Source organism: Bubalus bubalis, chromosome 17 (assembly GCF_019923935.1).
Source record: "Bubalus bubalis isolate 160015118507 breed Murrah chromosome 17, NDDB_SH_1, whole genome shotgun sequence".
Taxonomy (NCBI): domain Eukaryota; kingdom Metazoa; phylum Chordata; class Mammalia; order Artiodactyla; family Bovidae; genus Bubalus; species Bubalus bubalis.
This window is the reverse complement of record NC_059173.1, coordinates 7,247,600-7,271,444: the sequence shown is the minus strand read 5'-3', so window position 1 is coordinate 7,271,444 and position 23,845 is coordinate 7,247,600. Positions and strand designations below refer to the sequence as shown.

At 47.5% G+C, this 23,845-nt stretch overlaps 2 protein-coding genes across 5 annotated transcripts in view; one reads left to right on the top strand and one right to left on the bottom strand.

Annotated features, from left to right (window-relative positions):
* Positions 1–5,519: 5,519 nt before the first annotated feature.
* On the bottom strand, positions 5,520–9,425 carry LOC112580012 (WAS/WASL-interacting protein family member 1). The gene is made up of 5 exons (XM_025268248.2): positions 9,338–9,425; positions 8,758–9,278; positions 7,276–7,321; positions 7,083–7,134; positions 5,520–6,246 (listed from the first exon to the last, which is right to left on the bottom strand). The coding sequence occupies exons 1-5, from the start codon at positions 9,423–9,425 to the stop codon at positions 6,111–6,113; spliced, it is 843 nt and encodes a 280-aa protein (XP_025124033.2). The 3' UTR covers positions 5,520–6,110.
* Positions 9,313–23,845, top strand: part of GRK3 (G protein-coupled receptor kinase 3) — a 122,341-nt gene continuing 107,808 nt past the window's right edge. For 2 of the 4 annotated variants that reach the window (XM_044930020.2, XM_044930019.2), the window contains exon 1: positions 9,316–9,536. In XM_044930020.2, the coding sequence (XP_044785955.1) occupies positions 9,424–9,536 (113 nt within the window). In that variant the 5' untranslated portion in view covers positions 9,316–9,423. Of the gene's footprint in view, positions 9,537–23,845 lie in introns of all 4 variants that reach the window. The other 2 variants (XR_003104188.3, XM_006055576.4) reach the window with 2 other exon arrangements.

The following is a 23,845-nucleotide window of genomic DNA, read 5'->3' as shown; positions in this document are numbered from 1 at the left end:
CTCCCCATTACTGTCAGGACAGAGTGTGCGCTCCATGGCCCTGGAAGGCCTGACTTCTGCCCTGTCTCAGGCCTCACTTCACTGCCCTTGTTCTCCATCCATGTTCCTTCTGCTCAGGGCCTTTCTCCAGGCTGCATCCCCCACCTGGGAAGAGCCATTGCTCTTTCCCTTTCTGCTCATCCTTCGTTTCTCAGCTTAAATGTCACCTCCTCAGAGAAGCCCTCCTGGATCCACACCTGACCGTGAGGTCTCACTCTCAGATACCTATGTCCTTCTGGCACATAGCAGGATTTCAGTGGGCCGCTGACAGAGTCCCCATGTGCCAATGTTATTCTGTGAAGGTAGACAGCATTGCCTGGCTTCCACTATCATCCAGTGGCCCCAGTAAAGATTTGCCAGATAAATGATTGATAAAGAAATCTATGAACGGATGAATGAATGGAGATCAATGTAATGTTTCTAAAGTTTTTTTATTCTGAGACTACTTCATTTCCCAGAGACTACGAGAAGAGCTTGCCTCATCTTCCGATAATTACCACTTTAGCTCTGAGGTTTATGGTGGCTGGATCATGGTTTCCTCTAGGGCAGGGGTCCCCAGCCTATGGGATCTAATGCCTGATGGTCTGAGGTGGAGCTGATGTAATAATAATAGAAATAAAGTGCACAGTAGATGTGATGCCCTTGGATCATCCTGAAACCAGGTCCCCCACCCTATCCGTGGGAAAATTGACCTCCACCAAACCAGTCTCTGGTGCCAGAAAGGTCAGGGACCGCTGCTCTAGGGGACTAGTGTCTGCTCTCAGAGGGGTCGGCTTTGGCGATGCTGATAACGAGGGTGATAAGACTGTCATGGCGCGGGTGGCGATGGCTGGTCACAGTCACAGGAAGGAGAGCTTTGGGGCTGGAGTGGTTCCAATCCTCAGTTAAGTCTTAAATGCTTAAAACTGGCCCTGAGAATGTGATTCTCTGAAGGAGAGTACTCTAGAGCCAAGAGTGGTCAGGATTCCAGGACTTCTGTGGTCTCCTGCCAAATTCCCTGCTCCGTTCTTTCTGGAAACAGTGTTGTGTGGTGGGGGCCCTGGGAGGGCACGTAGGTGTTGGCGCCTCTAGGCACAGGGTCCATCAGACCTGACTGCAGGGGAGGGGACGTCACTCATTCAGTCCCGTGGAGTCCTTACTGTGTGTCTTCTTATCTTGTTTAATCCTCGCAGTCATCTTTGCGATGCCTGCATACTCAGTCTCTTCAGTCGTGTCCAACTCTTTGCGACCCTATGGACTGTAGCCGCCAGGCTCCTCTGTCCATGGGATTCTCCAGGTAAGAATACTGGAGTGGGTTTCCATCCCCTCCACCAGGGGGTTTTCCCAACCCAGGGATTGAACCTGTGTCTCCTGCATTGGCAGGCGGATTCTTTACCCACTGAGCCACCTAGTTACCCTCAATTCCAGAAGAGACAATGGAGATTCAGAGAGGGGAAGTCGCTAGGTCTAAGATCATGCAAGTAATGTTAGAAGTGAGATCACATGGAGAATCCTGTCAGTATCCAGCCTCTTTCCTCTCAACTGTACCACCACCCTGAAATCACTCCAGTCCAGTGAGGTCAGCTGAATGATTCCTGGGGTAGAAAACTCTCCTACCCTTGATATATCACATGTGCACACACAAAACAATCCTGGTAGATAAAAAAATTTTAAGAAGAGCTGCTGCTGCCGCCGCTAGGTCGCTTCAGTCGTGTCTGACTCTGTGCGACCCCATAGACAGCAACCCACCAGGCTCCCCCATCCCTGGGATTCTCCAGGCAAGAACACTGGAGTGGGTTGCCATTGTCTTCTCCGAAGAAGAGCAGAGCCTGTTATTTTATAATCAGATGGCTTAGAAATGCAGACATTTGGGGGAAAGTTGACTTCCCAACAGATTCATACTAGTGTGTAAATGATTGATAGGAAATCTTTCCCTGAGAGCAGCTTTTGATAAGGGAGGAGAACATGGAGAAGTGGAAAGGGGGCATTTGTGCCTGAAGGACTCAAGGGGCAGGGGGAGATGGGAGGAGGGGGAGAGGAAGAGTGAAAAGAGGGAAAGAAAGGAGAAAAGGGCTTGGGAAATGAAAGGAGACCCAGGAAAGACTCCCTGATAGCTTTGCTCACTGCTCCAAGGTGACTAAGTGGAGTCTCTCTCAAAGAGAAGCCAGGAGTGGCATTTGAGCATAGAACTGAGTGGTGGGAGACCAAGAAAAGACCTTGAAGGAGAGTGTTCCAGGCAAAGGGACCAGGAGGAAAGACCTTTGAAGCTAGACTTAGTTTGGCCAGAGTGATTTGGGCTCAGTGAGTAGCAGGAAGTGATTTGGAAAGAGCATTTTATGGGATTTTTATAGCTTACTACACACTTGAACAGGTGCTATGCTATCTTCTTAAAAAATATTTTTTTATAGCTGTGCTGGGTCTTCACTGCTGCACGCGGGCTTTCTCATGCTGCAGCCAGCAGGGGCCACTCTTCGTTGTGAAGCAGGGGCTGTTTACTGCGGAAGCTTCTCTTATTGCAGAGCACAGGCTGTAGGCGGCAGGCTTCAGTAGCTGGGATGCACCGGCTTAGTTGCCCGGCAGCATGTGGAATCTTCCTGGACCAGGGATCGAACCCATATCCCCTGCATTGGCAGGCGGATCCTTAACCACTGGATCACCAGGAAAGCCGTGTGTTATGTTATCTTGTTTGACCCAGCAGCCTCATGACTTAAGAGTATCGGGACATTTAGAAGACAGGAATCAGGGGGCCAAACTCGGCTCAGACTGCCTGGGTTCAGATCCTATTGATTTATTTATTGTATCTATACTTGTTTTGCAGGTGACTTGATGGAGACCAACTATCTCCATCTTGAGCCTTTGGGGAAGATTTAATGGGATAGTTACACAAAGTGTTCAGTGTGATAATTGGCACACTTAAGTGCTTAATAATTGTTACCTATTATAATTCAAAGTGGCTTATTTGGAAGTGTTTCAGTGTGCCTAGAAACCTCCTGGGAGTGATTCTGTGTCTCAGCCTACCACACTGAAGGCACTCAGTAAGCATTTGTTGAATGAGTGAAAGCATGAACTAATGTGGCGTGAATCAGGCAGAAATAGAAAGGAGAGCGTGGACGTGTCGGTGGAGGACTCTGAAGATGATTTGGTGGACAGTGGGGAGCTACTGAAGGTTCTTGAGCAGGAGCAGGGAGGCATCAGATGGGTTGAAGGAGGGAGGGTGTGGAAGCAGGATGAATAGTTGGTGGGCTGTGGGCATCTGCTGGATGAGGAATAAAAGACTTGTTCTGCAGGTTCCAGAAGGAATGGAAGGAGGACTTTCCTTCCACTCTCACTGCTGCAGATCCCCGTGAGTGGCTCCCTTCCGTGTTGTGACATACCCGTGCACCTCTGCGTGTGATGTGCTGGTCCACCTACTGCGGCCACCGGCATCCAGACCTCCTGCAGTGCTACCCTAGATGGCTCCAGGGTCCCTTTTCGTTCGCCTGTCCTGTATGTCCAGCCAGCAGACTCTTATTACAAAAGTGCCTCTGATGTTGTCACTCTTCTCTTTGAAAACTTCTGCTGACTTCCCACTGCCCCTCAGATCGCTTCAGCTCCCCTCTGTGGCTCCCAGGTCATGTCTAATCTTGTCCTGCTGACCCCTCTAGGCTGTTTCTCCTGCTTCTCCTCCTTTCTCTCAGGATTTCCCAGTCAGGCTCAGCTGATCTGACCCTTCTTGGTCTCGAGTCTTCCTGTGTGACACCTGCTTGAACTGCTTCAGAGCCTCAACTGAAGGTTCCAGGGTGACCGGGATTGGGGCTTTTCATCCTTCAGGGTGCCCTGGAATTGCTTGGGCAGGGCTTGTCCTCTACCAGGGAGCTCCCTCTTTAGTAGGCAGTTATGGTTTCCTCCTCCCCCACCTTTAGATTGTCTATGATAGAAAGTTCTTGAGGCAAAGAAACTGTAATCTTTAATGCCATCCATCCATCTATCCAGCCATCCAGCACATGTTTATTGAGCACGGTCAGCGTGCTGACTGCAAGTGCTGGAGGAAAAGTTTCTATTCTGGAAACCTGCGGATGGATTGGTTGCTCACCTCACCTGCTTGTCACAGCACCAGTGATTGCTAACGCTCTAGGTGTGTCCTGATACAGTAAACCTGAAGCTCACAAGACGGTTTTTGAGAGGTGAAAGTATTCTTCACCATGCAAAGGGTTTCACTGTAGGATTAAGTAAAGTCAGAGAATTTTACAATTTGATGGGGCCTCAGGGAGCAGCTCATTCAGTCCCTTCATTAGGCAGCAGTGGACGGTGAGAATTAAAAAGCTGAAGAACTCGCTTACTGTAAGTCAGCAGTGCAAAAGCCAGAGGGTCATGTCCGACACTGCTTTTCCATTCCTGAGACTGGTCACTTGCCATCACGCTGTGCTGTTGTAGAGATACTCTGCTGATGATGGGGATAATAAGGATGATAACGGTTTTTTTTGAGCACCGCACTGTTGTAAGTATTTTTTATGTTATGACATGATTCTCACAGCAGTCTCATTAATACCACTGAGAGTGCCAAGGCTCAAAGAGGTTAAGCAGTTTGTCTAAGATCACACAACTCGGAAGTACCAGCCCTGGGAGTTCTAATCTGGGCCACCTGGCTCCTGAGCCGCATGGCTCCAGAGCTTCTCTACAGAGAGGGATTGACCCACCTCCCCGCCCCTCCACCCCGCCCTGCAGAGACGTGTGTTTCCACCCATTTATTTAAGGGTCCTTCTGTATTGAATATAATTTCAGTTTGTGAACCAAATTGTGATTTGGTTTGTGAACTGAAGTTTGGTGTTAGACCTTTCTGTAGTTCTTTGAAGGTATGAAGTGCCAGGCGTAGAACCTCTGTTATAAGCTTGTGAAGCTTTGCTGTTAAAACAGCGTGAAAAGCAGTTGCTGTGATGCATGTGACAATGAGCAGAGCTGTGATCTAAGTAACAGGTGAGTTGGGACAGTGGCCCTGGCATGGCTACACACACCTGCACACGTTACAGAATGAGACGTTCGGAAATAAACCCATCCAAACCCCAGTGGTGTGCACTTTTTTTAAGAAGCAACCGTATTTAGGGACCGTTGTTATTGTTTAGTTGCTAAGTTGTGTTTGACTCTTTTGTGACCCCATGGATTGTAGCCTGCCAGGCTCCTCTGTCCATGGAATTTCCCAGGCAAGAATTCTGGAGTGGGTCTCCATTTCCTTCTCCAGAGGATCTTCCTGACCCAGGGATTGAACCTACATCTTCGGCATTGCAGACGGTTTCTTTCCTGCTGAACCACCAGGGAAGCTCATATATAAGGGATCACTTACCAAAAAAAACCCCTCTCTCTTAGCAGGGATTGGATGAAACACTGTGATATTAATGAATTAAGCACAGGCACATTCTGCCAGTCCCCAAAACCTTTTTGTAAAATTTAATTTTTATTGATTTACAATGTTGTGTTAGTTCCAGGTGTACAGGAAAGTGATTCAGTTATACATATACATGTATCCATTCTTTTTCAGATTCTTTTCCCATACAAGTTTTTACAGATTATTGAGTAGAGTCCCCTCTGCTATTCAGTAGGTCCTTGTTGATTATCTGTTTCATATATAGTACTGTGTCTATGTTAAGCCCAAACTCCTAATTTATCCCTTCCCCCTCAAAAATCTTCTAATTGGAATCTTAAAGTTGACTTTTTTTTCCTGTGTCCATGATTGGTTTTCCAGAACAACCCTCCCTCCTCAGTTTTTATAATCCGGGAATTCTCACTGTGAGTAGGAAGCCCCAGTAAAGCATAGAATCTAAACCAAATACGAGTTAGTTCTTTAGTTAGCTTTCGTCCCTTGAAGCTGTTATCAAAATTAACCCCGGGGAGCATAAATTTAATGCATCCATCTCAGCAACACCTCCCCTGATCTTGGGAAGTCATAGAAAAGAGAAAAAGAGAACATTATGAACCTTGCAGGAACTCTGGAGTTTTTATCAATTATCACAAGCAGCATGAACCCTAGTCATTGAAATCATCTCAGGGAGTGGGAGGGCGGGAAGCGTGCTTATTTGCAAGAGAGCCTTATTGGCTGAGAACAAATGGGTTGCTATTTCTTATTTGTTTTCTCTGTGCGTCCGTAATGATTCCAGGCTGGCCTTGGTGTTTGGCGACAGGATCCAGCAGGTCAGTGATGACAGCTTCATCGCTGTCGTCAGTGCCTTTTGTTTGCGGTGAACTTGAAAAACTGTTCTATTAAGAGAGTCCAGGGAAAGGAGGAAGGGGAGGGCCGAAAGGTGGGGAGAAAGTGAGACAGTAAAGGAGAGAGCCAGGAATCCCAAATTCACATTAAAAGAAGTGGGTGCTCCGGTCACTAACTTCACTGGGGGAGGGGCCTCAATTTTGACTCGCTGTTCTTTCTATTAGAAGAGTCATTGGTTGTGTCTGTAAAGACTAACTTTTTTTTTTTGGTGCCAATTTGGGTTCCTAGAAATGCACTAAGGAGATACCCTTTTCGAAAAGGGCCTTTCTGCTTCAAGGGTGGTGTCTGGGAATGACTTTCATTTCAGTATCTTCTCTAGCAGGCAAAGGTAAAATGAAGCAAAAAGAGGAAATGCAGTGACCTTTATTGGGGACCTACTGGGCGTCAGGCACAGTGCATTTTTATGAGCATTATCTCCTCCTCTTCTAACAACCCTGGGGTCCGGGCAGTGGTTTTGTTCCCCCTGTACTGATGAGAACAATAAAATATAAAAGTGTTACCCCGAAGATCACAGCAGCTAGTCAGGGCAGAGCTTGGGTTAGAATTCAGCTGTGTCTCTTGTTCCAGACTTACTGCTCTACGTTGCAGCCCACCCACTTCCTCCCCAAAGAAAGAAAGAGAAACCACCCACTACCAAACAAAAAACTGAATTCAAAGAGGCAAGGTTAAAAATCTCAGTATTTGGAAGACCGTGAAAATGTAGGCAGAAGTATGTATTTATTTGATGATTGAATCATGTGAAAGCAAGGATGATTTTTTTTAAGACTTATTGAAAGAAATTGTACAAATTATAAAAATGTGGTTTTTTTTTTTTTTTGAAACTTACCTTCCTCCTGGGGTGACCCTTGACAAGGCCTTCTGTGTTCTTTTTTCTCCCCCTGCAAAAAAAAAGTGGGGGGAAGACGAAAGTTTGATATTTGGCTTATGCAAATCATCGGTGAATTTTGTGCCCCCTTGTCATTTTGGCTTTCTGATACCTGACCAAGCTCCTCAGAGTTGAGTGCCTACTTCTTACACACCTCTCATCCTTTTCTGGACAAGTTTTCTGAATGTTGTGCCTTCAGTCTTGAGAAAACCAGCCAATTGTGATGACAAGCATACGGGGAAAAAGACAGGGGGGAGGTATGACTTGGTGGGAGAGAGAGAGAGAAAGAGGGCAGGGCTCTTGGGATGACCAAATCAGGCTGTTTCTGCTGTGACATTACATTTAACGTCCAGAATTTGACCTTAACCATGTCTGGGGCACTCTGTGGACCATATAAGCTATTGACAGAACGTTTACTCAAATACTAGTTAAAGTCAAGGCTCCTGGTACAATGTGACCGATGTGAATGCATTTAAAGGATTTTTTTTTTTTAATGGATTTTCAGCTCAGGTTTTCTTATGACGTCTGGGTGTCCTTTAACTTCACTCTGGCCAGAGTGATAGGTTCCGAACATGGACTTGTGTGCGTTGCTGTGAGAAATTAAGAAGTAAATGAAAACCCCAGGCCCATGTGGGGAGTGTTGCCACCAGATACCAAGACTGAGGATCAGAGAAGCTGTAAATTCCCTCCTGCCTGGGTGTTTGGCCTCCAGCTGTTCCACTTCCCTGTATCATCCTTCTGCTGGGGCTGTGTGCACAGTGTTGCTTGGTTGGTAAGCCGTGTCGGACTCGTTGGGACCCCATGGAATGTGTAGCCCACCAGGCTCCTCTGCCCATGGGGTTTCCTAGGCAAGAATACTGGAGTGGGTTGTGATTTCCATCTCCAGGGGATCTTCCCAACCCAGGGATTGAAAGTGCAGTTCCTGCATTGGCAGGAGGATTCTTTACCACTGAGCCACCAGGGGAAGTGGGGTTCCCCTAATTTGATGGTAAAACCACAAGAGCCTGAATGCCAGTTCTAGTTCTTAGCGACCATTATTAACATCCAAAGGCAAACCTCTGCATGCAGGGGCGTGGTGACCACCTGGACAGACAGCTCCTGTACCAGTGGGCTCCTAAGGCCAGCTCCGCTCCCACTAGGGAGCTCTCAGCCCAATTTGCCCTCTTTACTTAGCTTGAGACAAGTAACCTTCCAGCTGTTCGGTTTCTCTTTGCAGAGTTTATAGGGTGTGTGGTGGGGGGCAGGGGATTGGGGGTGTTCAGAGTCAGGACTGAGGCTTTAGGGGCCGGTCGGCCTGTGGGCTGTTCAAAGCCGACCTGGACTGAGGCTTCAGCATCACCTGGGTGGACAGGTGGGGCTTGTGCATTTCTGGGAGGAGAAGGGGATGACAGAGGATGAGATGGTTGGATGGCATCACCAACTCAATGGACATGAGTTTGAGTGGACCCTGGGAGTTGGCGATGGACAGGGGACCTGGCATGCTGCAGTCCATGGCATCACACAGAGTCGTACACGACTGAACTGAACTGAACTGTGGGGAGGGGGGTGAAGGGTGTTCAGGGTCAGGACTGAGGCTTTAGGGGCTGGCCTGCCGGGAGCTGTTCAAAGCCGACCTGGACCGAGGCTTCAGCATCACCTGCGTGAACAGGTGGGGCTCGCGCATCTCTGGAGCCACCGCAGACCGTCTAGAGGATGCTGATGAGTTCTGTCCAGTTTGAGAACCGCCGTGTCCGGGGAACAGGGACCTCCTCGTTGTCCACTGGGTGCTGGGCGCCCTCGGCTCGCAGGGGTCCCGGGGGGGCGGGGGCGGGCATGCTGGGCATCGGGTCCTGGGCGCTCTCAGCTTGCAGGGGTTCCCAGTGGGGCAGAGAGGGCGGCGTGAGAGCGCCTGGAGCTGCGGGCGGGAAGTCGGGAGCAGGAGGAGGAGCAGGAGGAGGAGGAGTAGAGGAAGTCCCCCGTGGCCACCCCGAGGGGAGGGCGGGACAGTGCCCACAGGGAGCGGGTCAGCCGACGAGAAGCGGGGCCGCTGGGCTCGGGCGCCCAGGGGAACTGGCCGCAGGGCGCGCGCGCTCCCCGCCGACCCCCGCGGAAGGGGCGGGGACGGGGGCGGGGGCGCGCGCGGGGGCGGGGCGGGCGCGCGCCGGCGCGCGCGGGACGCTGAGCGGGGGCGCGCGCGGGGCGGGCCGGGGGGGCTGCCCCGGGGCGGCCCCCCCAACGTCGGGGCGCGGCGGGCGGCGGCGGCGGGAGCGCGTCCCGTCCGGGTCCTGAGGCGCCGCCGCCGCCGCCGCCGCCGCTCGCCAACATGGCGGACCTGGAGGCCGTGCTGGCCGATGTCAGCTACCTGATGGCGATGGAGAAGAGCAAGGCGACCCCGGCCGCCCGCGCCAGCAAGAAGATCGTCCTGCCCGAGCCCAGGTACCGGCTCCCCGCGCCCGGGCGCCGCCGCCGCCCCCCGCGCGGCCGCCAGCGACCCCCTGCGTCCGGGAGGGTCGGGCGCTCAGTCCGCCTCTGACCCCCGGGCCGGCGCTGCGGGGAGCGGGCGCTGAGGGGCCGGCCTCGCCGTGCCCGTCTCTGCAATGGGGCTTCGGAGGGCTGTTGATGGGGGACTCCGGGAGAGAGCGTCCCGGAGTGCCCGGCGCGGCGGCCGGCGAGCAGCGAGCGCCCCTGTGAGGGGTTGTCCGGCTGCGGTGTGACTTCGCTGGACCAAGCCCCGTCCCCGCTCCGCTTCCTGCCCCATCCCTTTCTCTAGGGCCAGCCCCGTCCCTGGGGTCCTCCCTGTTTTAATTGCTGTGCTCCCCTCCTGCCCCATCGCTGTCCTTCCAGCCGCATCTGTGTCACCCCCGTCCTCCCCTCCCGCCCCCACATACGGTCCCCCGCCTGCCCCGTCCGTCCTTCTGCCCGGTGCTGCCTGTCTTTCCCTTGCGCTCCATCCCGGCCGTTCCTTACACAGTTCCTGCGGCTGTGCCCCTTTACAACTCCGTCCTCTCCTCAGCTCCCTCTGGGCGCCTTAGTTGGGGAGTGCAGGCGAGCTGCCTTTTTTTTTTTTTTTTTGCCCCGGGCACTTAATTTGCCGTTTTCCATGCTCGCTCCCCCTTTTAAGGTCCACCTGGCAGCAAGTAGTGAATTCTGACCCACTTGATTTTCTCTTTGGTATGTGGCGGCACTTTATTAAAAGGTTGAAATGGGAATCACTTCAAAACGCATGTTGAACGGGTGATTTCAGGCAGAAATTTTGTTTTAATTACCAGCCAAGGACCCGATTGAATTGGCAAGGGTCTTGGTGAGGTCCATACCAAGTTGTAATTTTTTTTGCTTCAGAAATGATTTATTATTGGTGAAGTAATGAAAGACTTGATTAGTTCATATCATTGGCATTACCCCAGAAAAGGTCATTTAGCAGATTAATAGTGAGTTTCAGATAGTGTATCAGAGGATTGGAGTTGGATTCTGCCCCCCCCCCCCCCCCTTAGCTTCCTTCCTAAATAGCACCATCAGGAGTACAGCAAATGTAGCTCCTTGACGCTTATAGCTCTTGGTGGAATTGATGGTACAATGAGGCATCTTCTTAACGGTGAATTTAAAACTATGTATTTTTGTATATTACTGAAAACTAAAAGTCATTCTCCATTTGAAAGCATCAGCCCTTCATGCGTTCTGTGTCTAAGATTGCTTAAATATTACCTTGGCATAAGGGGAAAAAAAATCTTTCTTGTGATGCTGAGTGATCATCAGATTATTTTTCACAAGTCCAGGAGCCTGAGCCCCACGATGTAGAAAATATCAGTCCCTTTGTGCTGTTTGTTGTGAAAAGTCAGATTGTGTACATGAAGGTCTGCTTCCTGAATGTTTTTGTCTCGCTTGACAGAGGATGAGATGGCTGGATGGCATCACTGACTCGATGGACGTGAGTCTGAGTGAACTCCGGGAGTTGGTGATGGACAGGGAGGTCTGGCGTGCTGCGATTCATGGGGTCGCAAAGAGTCGGACACAACTGAGCGACTGATCTGATCTGATCTGATCTGTCCTTCGTAGCCCCTGCATCTTGGTTTTGCAGGGGAGAACCTACTTTGATGAGCAGGAACAGGCAGGAAATGTCAGGAAGAGTGGAAGCCCTTTGGAGCATCGTGAATACAGCACTCCTGTTCCAGACTTTAACATGTCCAGAGCTCACTGACAAGCAGTGCTGTTTAAAATTTCTGGCAAATGGAAAACTAAGTAAAACAGGAACCCCGCGTGAAACCTGAATTTCATTAAAAAAAAACACAAAACAAAACCCTGCATTTCTATAAATGTCATATATAATGCTTACTTTCTTTTCCTCTTTTTCTTCCTTAAGGACAGGGAATCCTAAGTATATAAAGTATCTGTATGTAAAATCAACAAATCTTAACTCATGCACAGTTTTTTTTTTTTTTTTTGCGGTGGAGGGGTGACATATACTATTATTAAAATTAGGAACTTGTGTTCATTTTGTTTTTCTTGGTGTTTTGAACTTAATGTGACTTCTGCTTTTTTAATGTCCCTCCTGAGAACATCCTTAGTGCTTAGGGTATCCACTTCCTTGTGTGAAGGCCTTTGTTTTCAGTGACATTCTTTGGTAATGCTCTGTTTAAGGCAGAATTAGTGACGGGCCAGCAGATTTCTCATGACATTTTAGAACTGAGACATAGAAACAGGAGAGTAATTTTAGGAAGCAGCTCTTTAGTAATTGTTATTCTGTTGCTGTTTTTCTCTCTCTCTCTCTCTCTTTTTTTTTTCCCAAGTAGACTTTTGAATTAGGCCATTGGAACATTCTCCAGAGATTCTAACTTGTTTTGAATTTATCTCAACTGGCTTTACTTTTCTCCTGTGACCATTCACGTAGTCACTGCCACTTCTTGTGCTGAGCTAGGATTCTGTACGTTGAGATCATCAGGTAAAACATCTTCACATCTTTCTCCAAGTTGGTGGCTCACCTGCTTGATTTGGGGATGGGGTGGGAGGTTGGGGGATTTCTAGAGCTGGTAAGAAAGTAAATTTCACATGAAAATGCCTCAGCATCATGACTCAAAAGACTAGTGTGATTTCAGTCTTTGGTGAAGGATACAGGTCAGATGTTCTCTGATAAGTTTCTATTTCAGCTTCATTTTGAGGAAAGCTGCGTGGTCACCAGCCGCTGGCAGTCCTGAGCAAGACATTTAGCTTTGTATATTCAGTTTCTAAATGGGAAGCATAAACCTCGCCATTGGTTTATCCGCAGTGACTCTTTTTTCCAGCTAACTATCTGAAGCCACTGTAGCATTTTGTGTGCTTCCTTATTTCACTTACTTCACCGTTTCCTACAGTTTTGCACAGAGAGACAACAGAACAAAGCAATATCCAGCTAATTTCAAGGAAATGAGGAGTGTGCAGTCCCCTGCCTATTACGGGAGAGTCTCAGAAAATGGAACATTCCGCCCAGGGGAGATTTTGCTTCTCAGAGATGGCAAAGAGGCAACCATTTTGTTAGGCTGACACGTTATTCAGTTAATGAACCAATGAGTGTAAATCCTGTAAAAGCTGCCTGTTTGTTCAAATTATACAACTGCTTTAGTTTACTGAAACATTTGTTGCGCTAATGTAGGTGTTAATGGTGACAGGCAGCTGTGACCCATGGACGCTCTGTGTGTGCCCAGTTGAAAACACGCACCTTCAGATGTGTGTGCCAGTTGTTTTATGCCATGTTAGGGAAGAAACATTCAATAGGGACTAATTCAGAAACCAAGGCCTGCAAAGGGTCAGCACCTTAAGCCCTGTAGAGTCGGGGCAGCTTTTCCTCTGGTCTCGTTACTCTCATAATCTTTTCTGAACAGCAGGATTCAGTTGACTTGAGTTGACACATTCTTGCAAGAGGTTCAGTCACAAAATCGATCTCTCTTCCAGAGTTTTATTTCTGTTCAGTGGACATTGAAAAATCAGGCTCATCCATCACAAAACTTGTCCTTTCCAAGTCACGGGAAAGCCTGAAAGCCTTTTAAAGAGCCTTTATAATTTTCTAGAAACGTTTTCGACTGTCCTGAAGAAGGTTTGTGGTACTGTTTACTCCATGAATTCAGTGCACGGTTGTAGAGCTGTTTTCCTGAGCCAAGCAAGGCCTGGCTTGACAGCTCTTCCTTCAAGGGGCTTAGAAGAGCCAACTGACTAGGAAAAGACCCTGATCCTGGGAAAGATTGAGGGCAAGAGGAGAAGGGAGTGACAGAGGATAATTTGGTTGGATAGCATCCCCTACTCAATGGACGTGAGTTTGAGCAAACTCTGGGAGATAGTGAAGGACAGGGAAGCCTGGCGTGCTACACTTCATGGGGTCACAAAGAGACGTGACTTAGTGACTGAGCAACGAAACTACAACACAGTCTAGTAGGAAATACACAGGGAGTCGAGAAAGATGTGGACTTTCATGTGCAATTGCCAGAAGATTCTTTTTAACCTTGGACAGGTAGCACAAAGTGGCCTTTACTATTCTGTTTTCACGGATTACAGTATGCCTGCTCAGTGTTTTACAGTAATTTTTAAATTATCCCCCTTAAAAAGCTACCTAGCCATAATATACATAGTAATATGGTACTGTGCGCCCATCTGCTTTTAAAGTTATCGTAGGTGCTTGGTCTTGAAAAATAGCTTCGTTTTCTTCTGATGTGGAATGGGATATGTTCTGTAATTTCCTAGCTCCAGTCAGCGAGTGACTGGAGGAGGATTTGAAAGATTCCTCTCCATTTGACTTGGAGGGTGTTCTATGCCTGCATGGCCAGCTCTGAACTAGAGTCAGGGTTGAACGAACAAACAGCCTTCAGGAAAAAAGCGCTCTTCATTGTCGATAGGAGCATTTCTATGTATGAAGCAGTGTGTGCTGCTTTTTCTCTAAGCTACACTTTCCAAATGTAATTTATTCTGACCTTTCAGCTATTACTTCATTCTTGGTCAAAGTTAATTTGCGCCAGCGACTTGAAGAGGTAAGGGCTGCATGCAGTCAGGAGTTCTTAGAAATAGATGTTCCCTTGCATTCAGTTTGGGGCCCAGAATCTGCCCAAGTCAAGCATTGTAAAAGGCTTGTGTCGAGAGCCCAGTTGATGTCTTTGAGTTCAGGCAGTCCCAGCTCTTAGAAGCGATGTGTTTTGAGCTAGCCTCTTAAAAGAACCTCCTTGGTACCCTGAATTGGGCTTCGGCAAACATCTGCTTGGACCCAGTGTCTTCAAGGCTCAAAGAAGGGATGCTTCAGTCTTCAGCAGGTGGATGGCAAGTAGAGTAAGAGATGGGCCAGAGCAGAGAGGACACCCGGGGTCCCTGCAGCCCCGTCAAGCAAGAGGGAAGCTTAAGTTCCCCAAGGCAGTGATGTGCTAACCACCATTCACCGAGAGCGCCCCCCGCTGCCGGGCAGTTTGCACCTTGAGGGCATGTGTTCCCCACAAGAGTCTTGTCAGGTGATCAGCATCGGCCCCGTCTTCCGAAGAAGCAGGTGCCCAGGGAGGTTGAGGAACCCAGCCCAGGTGACCGCTCACCGTGGCTGAGGCAGGAGCCAGATTCAAGCCCAGGTTTCTCAGAGCCCAGCTGCTTTCCATCATGCTCTGCCATCTCACGCTTCTGGGTGCGGATTCAGCCAGCTGCCAGGCAGCATTGGAAAGTCAGGACCATCCTCAGAGACTGATAGAGAACAGCTATTCCTCTGGGACCTGAGAAATCGGTAATTACGACTAAGTGAATAAGCAGTTTCTGCCTTATTTCCCAGGAGGAGCTCGGGGGGTTAAATGCCTGTTCTGTTTAACACGAGAAGTGCGATCTCACTGCTGTTAATGAGAAATTGTATAATAATAGACCGCCTCACCCTCTGGCCGCCCAACAGGATTTCTGTCTCTGTTATCATTTAGAGAAAAGGGCAGCCCAGGCTGCCCACTCTCCCCCTCCTGCTTCCCCCTCCCCCGCCCCCAATTTTTTTCCATTTCCGGGAAAAGGATAAAAGGAATAAAACTGTATTTTTGGCTTTATTTGCAATAAAAATCACTTTCTCATTCAAATAATCTTCCTCTGTTAGAAAACTGTCTTTGAAGACAGCTGTAGGTGAAAATGCATATTCTGTGCCTGATGGTCTGTCCTTGTTTTCTGGACATGGGCGGTGGGGAAGTGGAAATGATGAACCTGGCAACTCTGGCTTTCTTACTGTCATTTGCCTGCAAAGTCATTTGCATGCTGATGAGGCTGTGTGATCTGGAGCCACCGCTGCCTCTCCTCTTTTTCACTTCTTTATCCTTCTCTGTTTTTACTGAAAGAAAATCAAGTGCAAGTGCAAGTCCCTCAGTCGCATCCAACTCCTTGGGACCCCATGGACGATATAGTCCATGGAATTCTCCAGGCCAGAATACTGGAGTGGGTGGCCTTTCCCTTCTCCAGGGGATCTTCCCAAGCCAGGGATCCAACCCAGGTCTCCCGCATTGCAGGTGGATTCTTTACCAGCTGAGCCACCAGGGAAGCCCAAGAACACTGGAGAGGGTAGCCTATCCCTTCTCCAGGGGATCTTCCTGACCCAGGAATCGAACGGGGGTCTCCTGCATCACAGGCGAATTTTTTACCAACTGAGCTATGAGGAAAGCCCCCCGGTTTTATTACCGATTAGAATTTAGAACCCTGGGGCCTTTTTGGATTGCTGTATGGGTCTGAAGGAGAAGAGGGTGTCAGAAGACGAGATGGTTGGATGGCATCACCAATGCGATGGACATGAACTTGGGCAAACTTCAGGAGATGGTGAGGGCCAGGCCTGGTGTGCCGCAGTCCAGAATGGGGCTGAGAAGAGTCGGACACGACTGGGCGACTGAACAATGGGTCTGAACTGCAGCAAGCTCCTCCTCTCCTCTAAATATTTCTCCTAATTTTGGAAATCTTTTGGGTCACCTGTGCTTCGGCTTCAGTGTGAAGCCAAAGCACATTTGTGGTACTTTATAAGATAGTAAAGAAAAAGCCCATTAGAGAACACAGTGAAGATATTTTTGCAGCTCATTTATTTTGTGACTGGTGGTTTGTAAGAGTCAGCCTTGGCCCAGCCTTGGACTTGTACTCTTGTTCGCTCCCATTTCCTTCTTCCAGGGTTTTGAGAGCTGGAAAAACTGATTATGTGAAAGTCGCCTGGCCAGACCTTCGTCCTCAGTGAACTCGAAGGCCAGCTGTCCTTATCGCTGGGCCCTCATTTTCCTGTGCCCTCCCGCCTACCTGCCATATTGTCCTAGGAGAGAAAGTTCTAGACTAGGAAGTACAGCCCCGATTCCACTGGCAGTTTGCCATAGGCCCTTGGTACATCACTTAATATCAGTGTATGCAGTTTCCCCATCTGTGCAATATGATATCTGTTCTTTTCTGATCACAAACTGTCCCCCAAGTCTCTGTCTTTTTAGAGCATTTTCTGTCCATACATTTGGGAGCAGGAGAGAGCATTCATTTCAAACACAGAAAACGCAAGAGAAAAAAGAGTGAAAGAAATGTGAAAAGATAGTTTTTCTTTATTTACACCCTGTGGTTGTGATTATACACAATACAAGACATAACACCCTTAAAAAAGTACAAAACGGTAGCGGATAAAGGCTGTGTTGCATGGAGACTGTGGACAGCGGGTGGGCTTGGAAGGCAGGACTTCTGAAAAGTTGCGTTGTTTACCCCGAGTAGGTTAATTTCTCAGGTTTCTCCTCAGTGTTCTTCCTCTAGCTGTTTGTGGTAGTGCTGTTTGTCTAGAACCTTCTGCTCACTGTGCCTTGCTTGGTTCTTTTCCTTTCTTTCCTTCTTCTCCCTTTTTTCTTCTCTCCCTCTCTTCCCTCCCTTTTCTTCCATTCATCAATCCAGTAGGCTCTGGGCTATGTTGGCTTCAGTACCTAAGAGTTCATAAGTGAGCCATTCTTAAAAAATAGAAAATTTAGCAATTGAGAGAGTTGACATCCTCAGAAGGCCTTTGTGTCAGTAAAATGAACCAAAAATCATAATCTGAAAGCAGCTGGCTTCAGTGCGTTGAGCATAAGGTGATGCATTTTCGTCTTCCTCAGACATCCACAGATACGTGTTAATAACCTAGCGTTCTCGTAGCTCATGTTTGAAAAGATCCTGTAGGGCGTCCAGTCTAGTCCTGCATTGGGAGGGCTACCTCCCTCTCCAGCATCCAGCCAGGGTCATCTCCGGGAGTATCTCTGGAAGAGATGTGTCAGAAAGCGCTTTCTCCCCCCCCACCCCCCCCACGGGATATATATATTTTAATTAGAGGATCATTGCTTTACAATGTTGTGTTAGTTTCTGCAACAGCGTGAATCAGCTGTATGTATACATGCATCCTCTCCCTCTGGGGAGCCTCCCTCCCACCACTCCCCCCACCTTTTTATTTTCATAGGATTTTTTTTTTAATTGAAGTATAATGGAAAGCTCTCTTGTAATTCATCCTGTGCACAGATCGCTCTCGCTCCTTTTGTGATCCTGCAAAACAAGTTTAATGCATCTACAAGGTAGTAGATCTTCAGTCTCTTGAAGGCAGCTACCTCAGCCCCCATGGCTGCTGTGGGGAACTGACTTATTGCCTTTAGTTGTTCCTCATGTCACGCTGAAGCCTGCCCGCTGCTCTGTAATCTACGCTCATCAGTCTGAACATTACCTACCAGAGTAGAATATTAAAATTTATGAAGACGAAAAAGGTATCTGCAAAATTACTGTAATAAATACGGTGATGGCAGAGCTGTTAAATCCAACATCAAGTGTATGATTGAGTCCCTCTGAAAGTTCCATTACAGGGAGAACATTTTTGGTCCCATGAATGATTCTTAAATTTCATTTTACTGGTTTGGTTAGGGGGTCGGTTGTTTCCATAAACGGTCAGAGTTTGGAAGCTAAGCTGGGCTCCCCGAGTGTCGTGACAGTGACTGCCTTTGACTAGCGCTGAGCGCCTGGCACTGTCCGTTTCTCAGATAATCATGGGCTAACCTATTTCAGGAAGAAACTGAGCTTCCATTAAGCTGAAAAGATCCATCTCCTGAGGGTTAGAGAATGTTTGTTTCATGTGTTCAAAAATTGACAACTCCAGTAGCTGGGGAAAGCAGCAAGTTTCTTTATTTTCAGCCAGAAAACTTTCTTGCACGACATGTTCGTAGTGTTTGTATTTTGTGTCATTAAGTCAGTCCATTGCTCTTTATTTAGAAAGATGACTGGTGATATTTTCAGGTCATTTCTTCTACATCTTCTGTATCTGTATTGCTTTTGATAAAGATTTAAGTTAAAAATGAACTGAGATGTGAAGGCATTTGCACAGCTGCTAAATACTGTAGGCTTTCATTTTGCATCATGAGAATGTCTTAAGGCATCTATGACATTTTCAATAGATCTTCTTTTAAAAATACAGGGCTTTTTTTCTTCTTTTTCTATTTTTTGGCCTCTCTGTGCAGCATGTGGGATCTTAGTTCCCCAACTAGGGATCGAACCTGTGCCCCCTGCAGTGGAAGCAAGATGTCTTAACTTCTGGACTGGCAGGAAGGTCTCCCAAATAGGAGCCTTTTGGTGGTGGAGTGGGGGATCTGTACCACATGTAGAAAGAAACTCATCCTAATACAAAAGGTCAGGGGACTTTCATCTTTAAAAGGCCTTGCTTTGTTCAGCTACACACGCTGATTCTTTCCTCCTATTATAATGACACCCTACGTGGGAAAGGGATTACACGGTGGATCTTGCCATTGGAACCCTGAGTACAGAATAGAATGGGAAGTTTGCCCTGCTCCCTTGTTGTGTTCCATTTTGGAAGCACTGCCTTCTCTTTTGTTGCCAGTGGCCGTGGAGGAAAACATTATTTTATCAAAACACCCCTCTAGAATTGAGCTAGAAGAGAAAGGTGTTCTCTGCACAAGAGCAGTTTCTAAGCAAAGGGTGAGAGGATGCTTATGCTAATGAAGAAAGTGAAGTCAAAGCGTTAGTAGTAGCTCAATCACGTCTGACTCTTTGCGAGCCTATATACTATAGCCCGCCAGGCTCCTCTGTCCATGGAATTCTCCAGGCAAGAATACTGGAGTGGTTGCCATTTCCTTCTTCAGGGGATTGTCCTGACTCAGGGATCAAACCCGAATCTCTTGCATTTCAGGCAGATTCTTTACCATCTGAGTCATCAGAGAAGTGCCCCTCCCCCCCCCCCCCAAAAAAAACCATCAAAAAACTGTTAAGACTTTTGTATTCAGGGATTTATTAAGGTTTAACCATTTGGTTGATTGTTTAATTCCATGTGGAAAACCCGGCAGCATCTTCATGTTTCCGTCCTTTAAATAAAGTGTCTTGCTTGACAGGGGATTGACGTTTCAAATTATTAAGAAAAAATAATCCAAGTTACTCTGTAAGAGAAGCTTATTTTCTCTGGCTGTGTCCTGCCAGAAAGATCTGATGAAGTAGCTGATGCATACTCCTTTGTGTAAGATCACAGTTTTAAGGTAAACATTCTGGCCCTATGGGTATCTCACGACTCTCTGGCATGGGGTAGGTGGTAAGAGAACAGTAGAAAAAGCCAGACTCTAGTTTTGAGGGGCCTCAGTGGTCCTAACCTGATAAAATTCTTTCTCCACTCTTAAGAGACATTCTCCTAAACTAGGGTGTGAACCGGATTAGAATTAATTACAGTGATCCTGATGGGAGATCTACTTGTTGGGCTTATCAGTTAGGTTTGAACCCAATGACATCTGTTGTTCATCTGTTTCACGTTTATGCAAGAGATTTGAATTTAGATTTTTTTTAAAAAAACCTGCATTAATGCTTGTGTATAGTGCTTTGCAGTTTTACATGTATTGGATCTTTCTTGTTAGCTTTTCAAGTTGTCCTCTGTAGTCGGTAGACAGTTGAGAAAGGAAAAAGACAACTACTTGAGACATGTCACGTGGAGACATTGAGGAGGGTACTGTGTCTAGAGGGACAGCTGGTGCTCTCCTCAGACATCAGGGTCTTTCCTGTGGTCCCAGGGGTGGTCTTCCGCCTGCAGACTCAGAAACTGAATTCTGTCATCGCAGAGTCTCTCTCTGCCTCCTGATGTGAAGTTCACATCCATAAGCCGAGTCGGGCCCAACTAACACCTTCTCCTCTTCGAGGCCGGTGGTTCTTATTTAAAGACCCCTTGGAGAATCTGATGAGCTAGAGGCTCCCCCTCCCCCGCCCCCAAATGCACGGACTCACCTGGTCGATTCATCTCAAAAGCTCCACTGTAGCTGGAGTGTCAGATTGATATTCAGCGCTGGCTGTCAAGGAGCCTGGCTGCCCGAAGGCCCTGTGACCCGAGCGTCCCCTCTGGAAGGCCGCCCCTGTGGATGTGGTGCAGACGCAGGTAGCACAGGCCGGTGGCCGGAGGGCTCAGAAGGTCTGGCCCCTGGCTCGGCAGCTACAGGAGCCGGGACCAGGTCGTTTCTCCAGAGTGGCTTTACCCTGGGTGTGAAATCCGTGAGTACCCTGAGGGTGAGACGCCCCGTCCACACTTCCACGTTTCCTGTTCTGACCGGTGCCAGGCCTCCACTGGAGTCATAGCACAGTTGCTGAAGCCGCAGCTAGGGCTTGCTAGCCTCGGAGCCTCGGGCATTTCTCTGCCCTTTGTGTTATGCCTTGATTTAAAATTTTCATTCTCCAAGGGCAAGCTTTTTCCCTTATTTCCACATTCTGGGAACCGGCTCCACAATACTCAGCATCCCCATTTGAGGAGAAAGTCCAGGTTCAGAGTGACGGTAACAGCTCAAGATCACCTTGGTAGCAAATGGTGCAGTTGAGCCTCAGTTCAAATTCTGTGCATTTTAATGGACACCCACAGACTACCTTCTGCCACATGAATCCTCTAAACCAAGAAGGTTCTCGGGTTTGGGTAGAGGAACATTGTCAATTTCAGACTTCAGTAACACAGTTTGGAAATTCGTTGTCTTCATTCAATCTGGAGGTCAGCTACTGGGATCTGATGAGGCGCTGCTCCAGTAGTTACATATCCTTTGACCGGAGATGTTGAGTTAATCAGAAGTATATGCATATTTCCTGAAAAAGTGAGATGTCATAAATTTCATGTTAAATAATAGGACACTTATTACTAGTGATGACACTTTTAAATTCAGAATAGCTACATGTCAGGGATTCATGATACTTTCTTAACCCCGAACACATTTTCTTAATTTCCGATGCACCCTTATTTCAAAAAGCAAAATTAAAATTCACCTCTCTGCCTGTCAGTAGGTAAATGGGGATCCTCAGCTTGAAGACACTTGTCGGGTACTTGAGATGCATTAAAGATTTTTTTTATGTTACATTGATTAATCTTGTTAGTGGTAGCTTCTAAATTATGACAGAAAATTAATGGAACAGGTTGCCTATGTAACCTTCACAGAAAAGTCATTGAGCTCACATGGGGATGGAACTGTTTGTCAGGGACACTTCAGCGAGTCCATCTAGAGCTCGCCCTCTTCGCCTGGTGATGTGTGTTCAGCTCTTCCTTGTCAGTAATATAGAGATGGGACTTCCCTGGTGGCTCAGCGGTAAAGAACCTGCCTGCCAATGTAGGAGGCGTGGGTTTGGTCCCTGGGTTGGGAAGATCCCCTGGAGAAAGAAATGGCAACCCACTCCAGTATTCTTGCCTGAGAAATCCCACGGACAGAGGAGTCTGGTGGGCTACAGTCCATGGGGTCGCAAAGAGTCAGACACAACTGAGCAACTAAACAACAACAAAAATTCCTAGTTGATCATGAGAGATTCATTTTCACAGAGGACTTGCAGCAAATCAAGAGGAAATTGCAGAAAATCAGAAGGAATGAAAAAATTAAGGAAAAAAAACCAACCCATCATTTTGCAACTTTTGCTGAAAGTAGATTTAAGTAAAGATCATCAGTGTATGAAACCATTAAATGAAAGGTTGATGGGGGAATTTTAAATGGAGAGGTCAGACTTTCAGACTTTCCCAATTAGTGAATTTTCACCTCACTAATGTTGGGGCTCAGGACAGGCCAACCCCCAAATGGGCCAAAGTGATATAGCGATTATTTTGAATTAAGATTACTTAAGAAACAACCACTGTAAGAAAGACACTCTGACCCTCCTTTGTGCCCCTGAGACCAGAAAGTAAATCTCACAGGTGAAAGGTACCCTCCCACCACTGAGGGAGACAGACAGCCCTTATCACCAGAGACAGAGAGCCCAGGCCGAGAAGGCCGTGTGAACAAGCCTTGTTTCTTCCTTGCTAATTCACTACCCTAAGCCCAAATCTCTTTCAGGTATTCACAAATGTATTGTTTCTTTGTGTAATAGGTATAAAAGCTGACAGCTTTGATCATTTCTTTAGGTCCTGTTGCTATGAGACCTCTGTATGTGTGAATTAAATTTGTGTGTTTTTTTTTTCTCCTGTTACTCTGTCTTGCATCCATTTAATTATCAGACCAGCCAAAAGAACTCAAGAGAGGAGGGGCGGAAACGTCCTCCTTTCCAGCCCTGTGTCTCCTGATATGAGGCAGCCTGAAGACGGTGTAGTGAACAGTCCTTCCCTCAAAGATGGACCTGAGTGTATCCAAGTCTTCAGAGCTGACTTGCAGCATACAGGAAATGCGGAGACAGAGGAACACATTGGGTGATTTTATGAGGACGAAAACAACGCGTCCAGGTGGGGGCCATCCTTCAGGACTACCGTCCTGGTCTCCTCAGGAAGTCACTGGCATGAAGATGAGAAGTGACTGGTGGGGATGGAGGGGCGATCGAGGGTAAAACAAAATTAACAGATAATGATCAAATGAATGTGCAGATCTTGATCTAATCTTGATTCAAACCTAACTGGGCTTCCCACATGGTGCAGTGCTAAAGACTCTCCCTGCCAACGCAGGAGACACAAGAGATGTGGGTTTGATCCTTGGGTCAGGAAGATCCCCTGGAGTAGGAAGTGGCAACCCACTCCAGTATTCTTGCCTGGAAAATTCCATGGACAGAGGAGCCTCGTGGGTTACAGTCCATGAGGTCAGACACGACTGAGCACTGCACTGCACTTCACACCCGGCTCTACAGAAGACATCTCTGAGAGAATCCTGGAAATTTGATTTCGGAAATGGGTATTAGATCTTCAGGAATTATTGTGATTTCCAGGGTGGGGTTGGGAAGAGACAACAGACCCTGTTTATGGAAGGAAAGTTTCTGTAATTTTCAGAAATGCAGGCGGAAGTAGTAAAGGTAAAATGATATGCAGTCTGAGATTTGCTTTTAAATGCTTAAAAAAAAAAAAAAAAAAAAAAAAAAAAAAAAAAAACATGAAAAGTGAGGGTGAGAATGGAAGTCAGCTAAAATCTTAACAGCTGTCCACAGGGTGTTGACTGATGGATCATGGGTATTCACACTACTGGTCTGTACTTTCGCACATTTGAAAAATTTTACAAAAGGTTTTAAAAACAAGGGTAGATGGCTCCGTGTGAGGATCACGACTGTCTTCGGATCGGGCTGGTGATAGCCTCGTGATGTCCCGGTATCCGTGTTACCAGCGCTGGTGACGGGGTATCACTTCCTACAACGCACTCTATGGAGACTCGAAACATCCTGCATCTCAAAGAACAGCCTGATGAGCTCCTTGAAAACTGCATTAGATGACTCAAGAAGAGGCTGCGTGGCTCTGATTTCAAAGATACGGGTAGAGTTGTAGTGAATTCATTTGCAACCAGAGTTCTGACTAATCCAAGTCCTTGTGGATGAATTTACAACCTTTGGATCAGAAGACTTCTCACTGG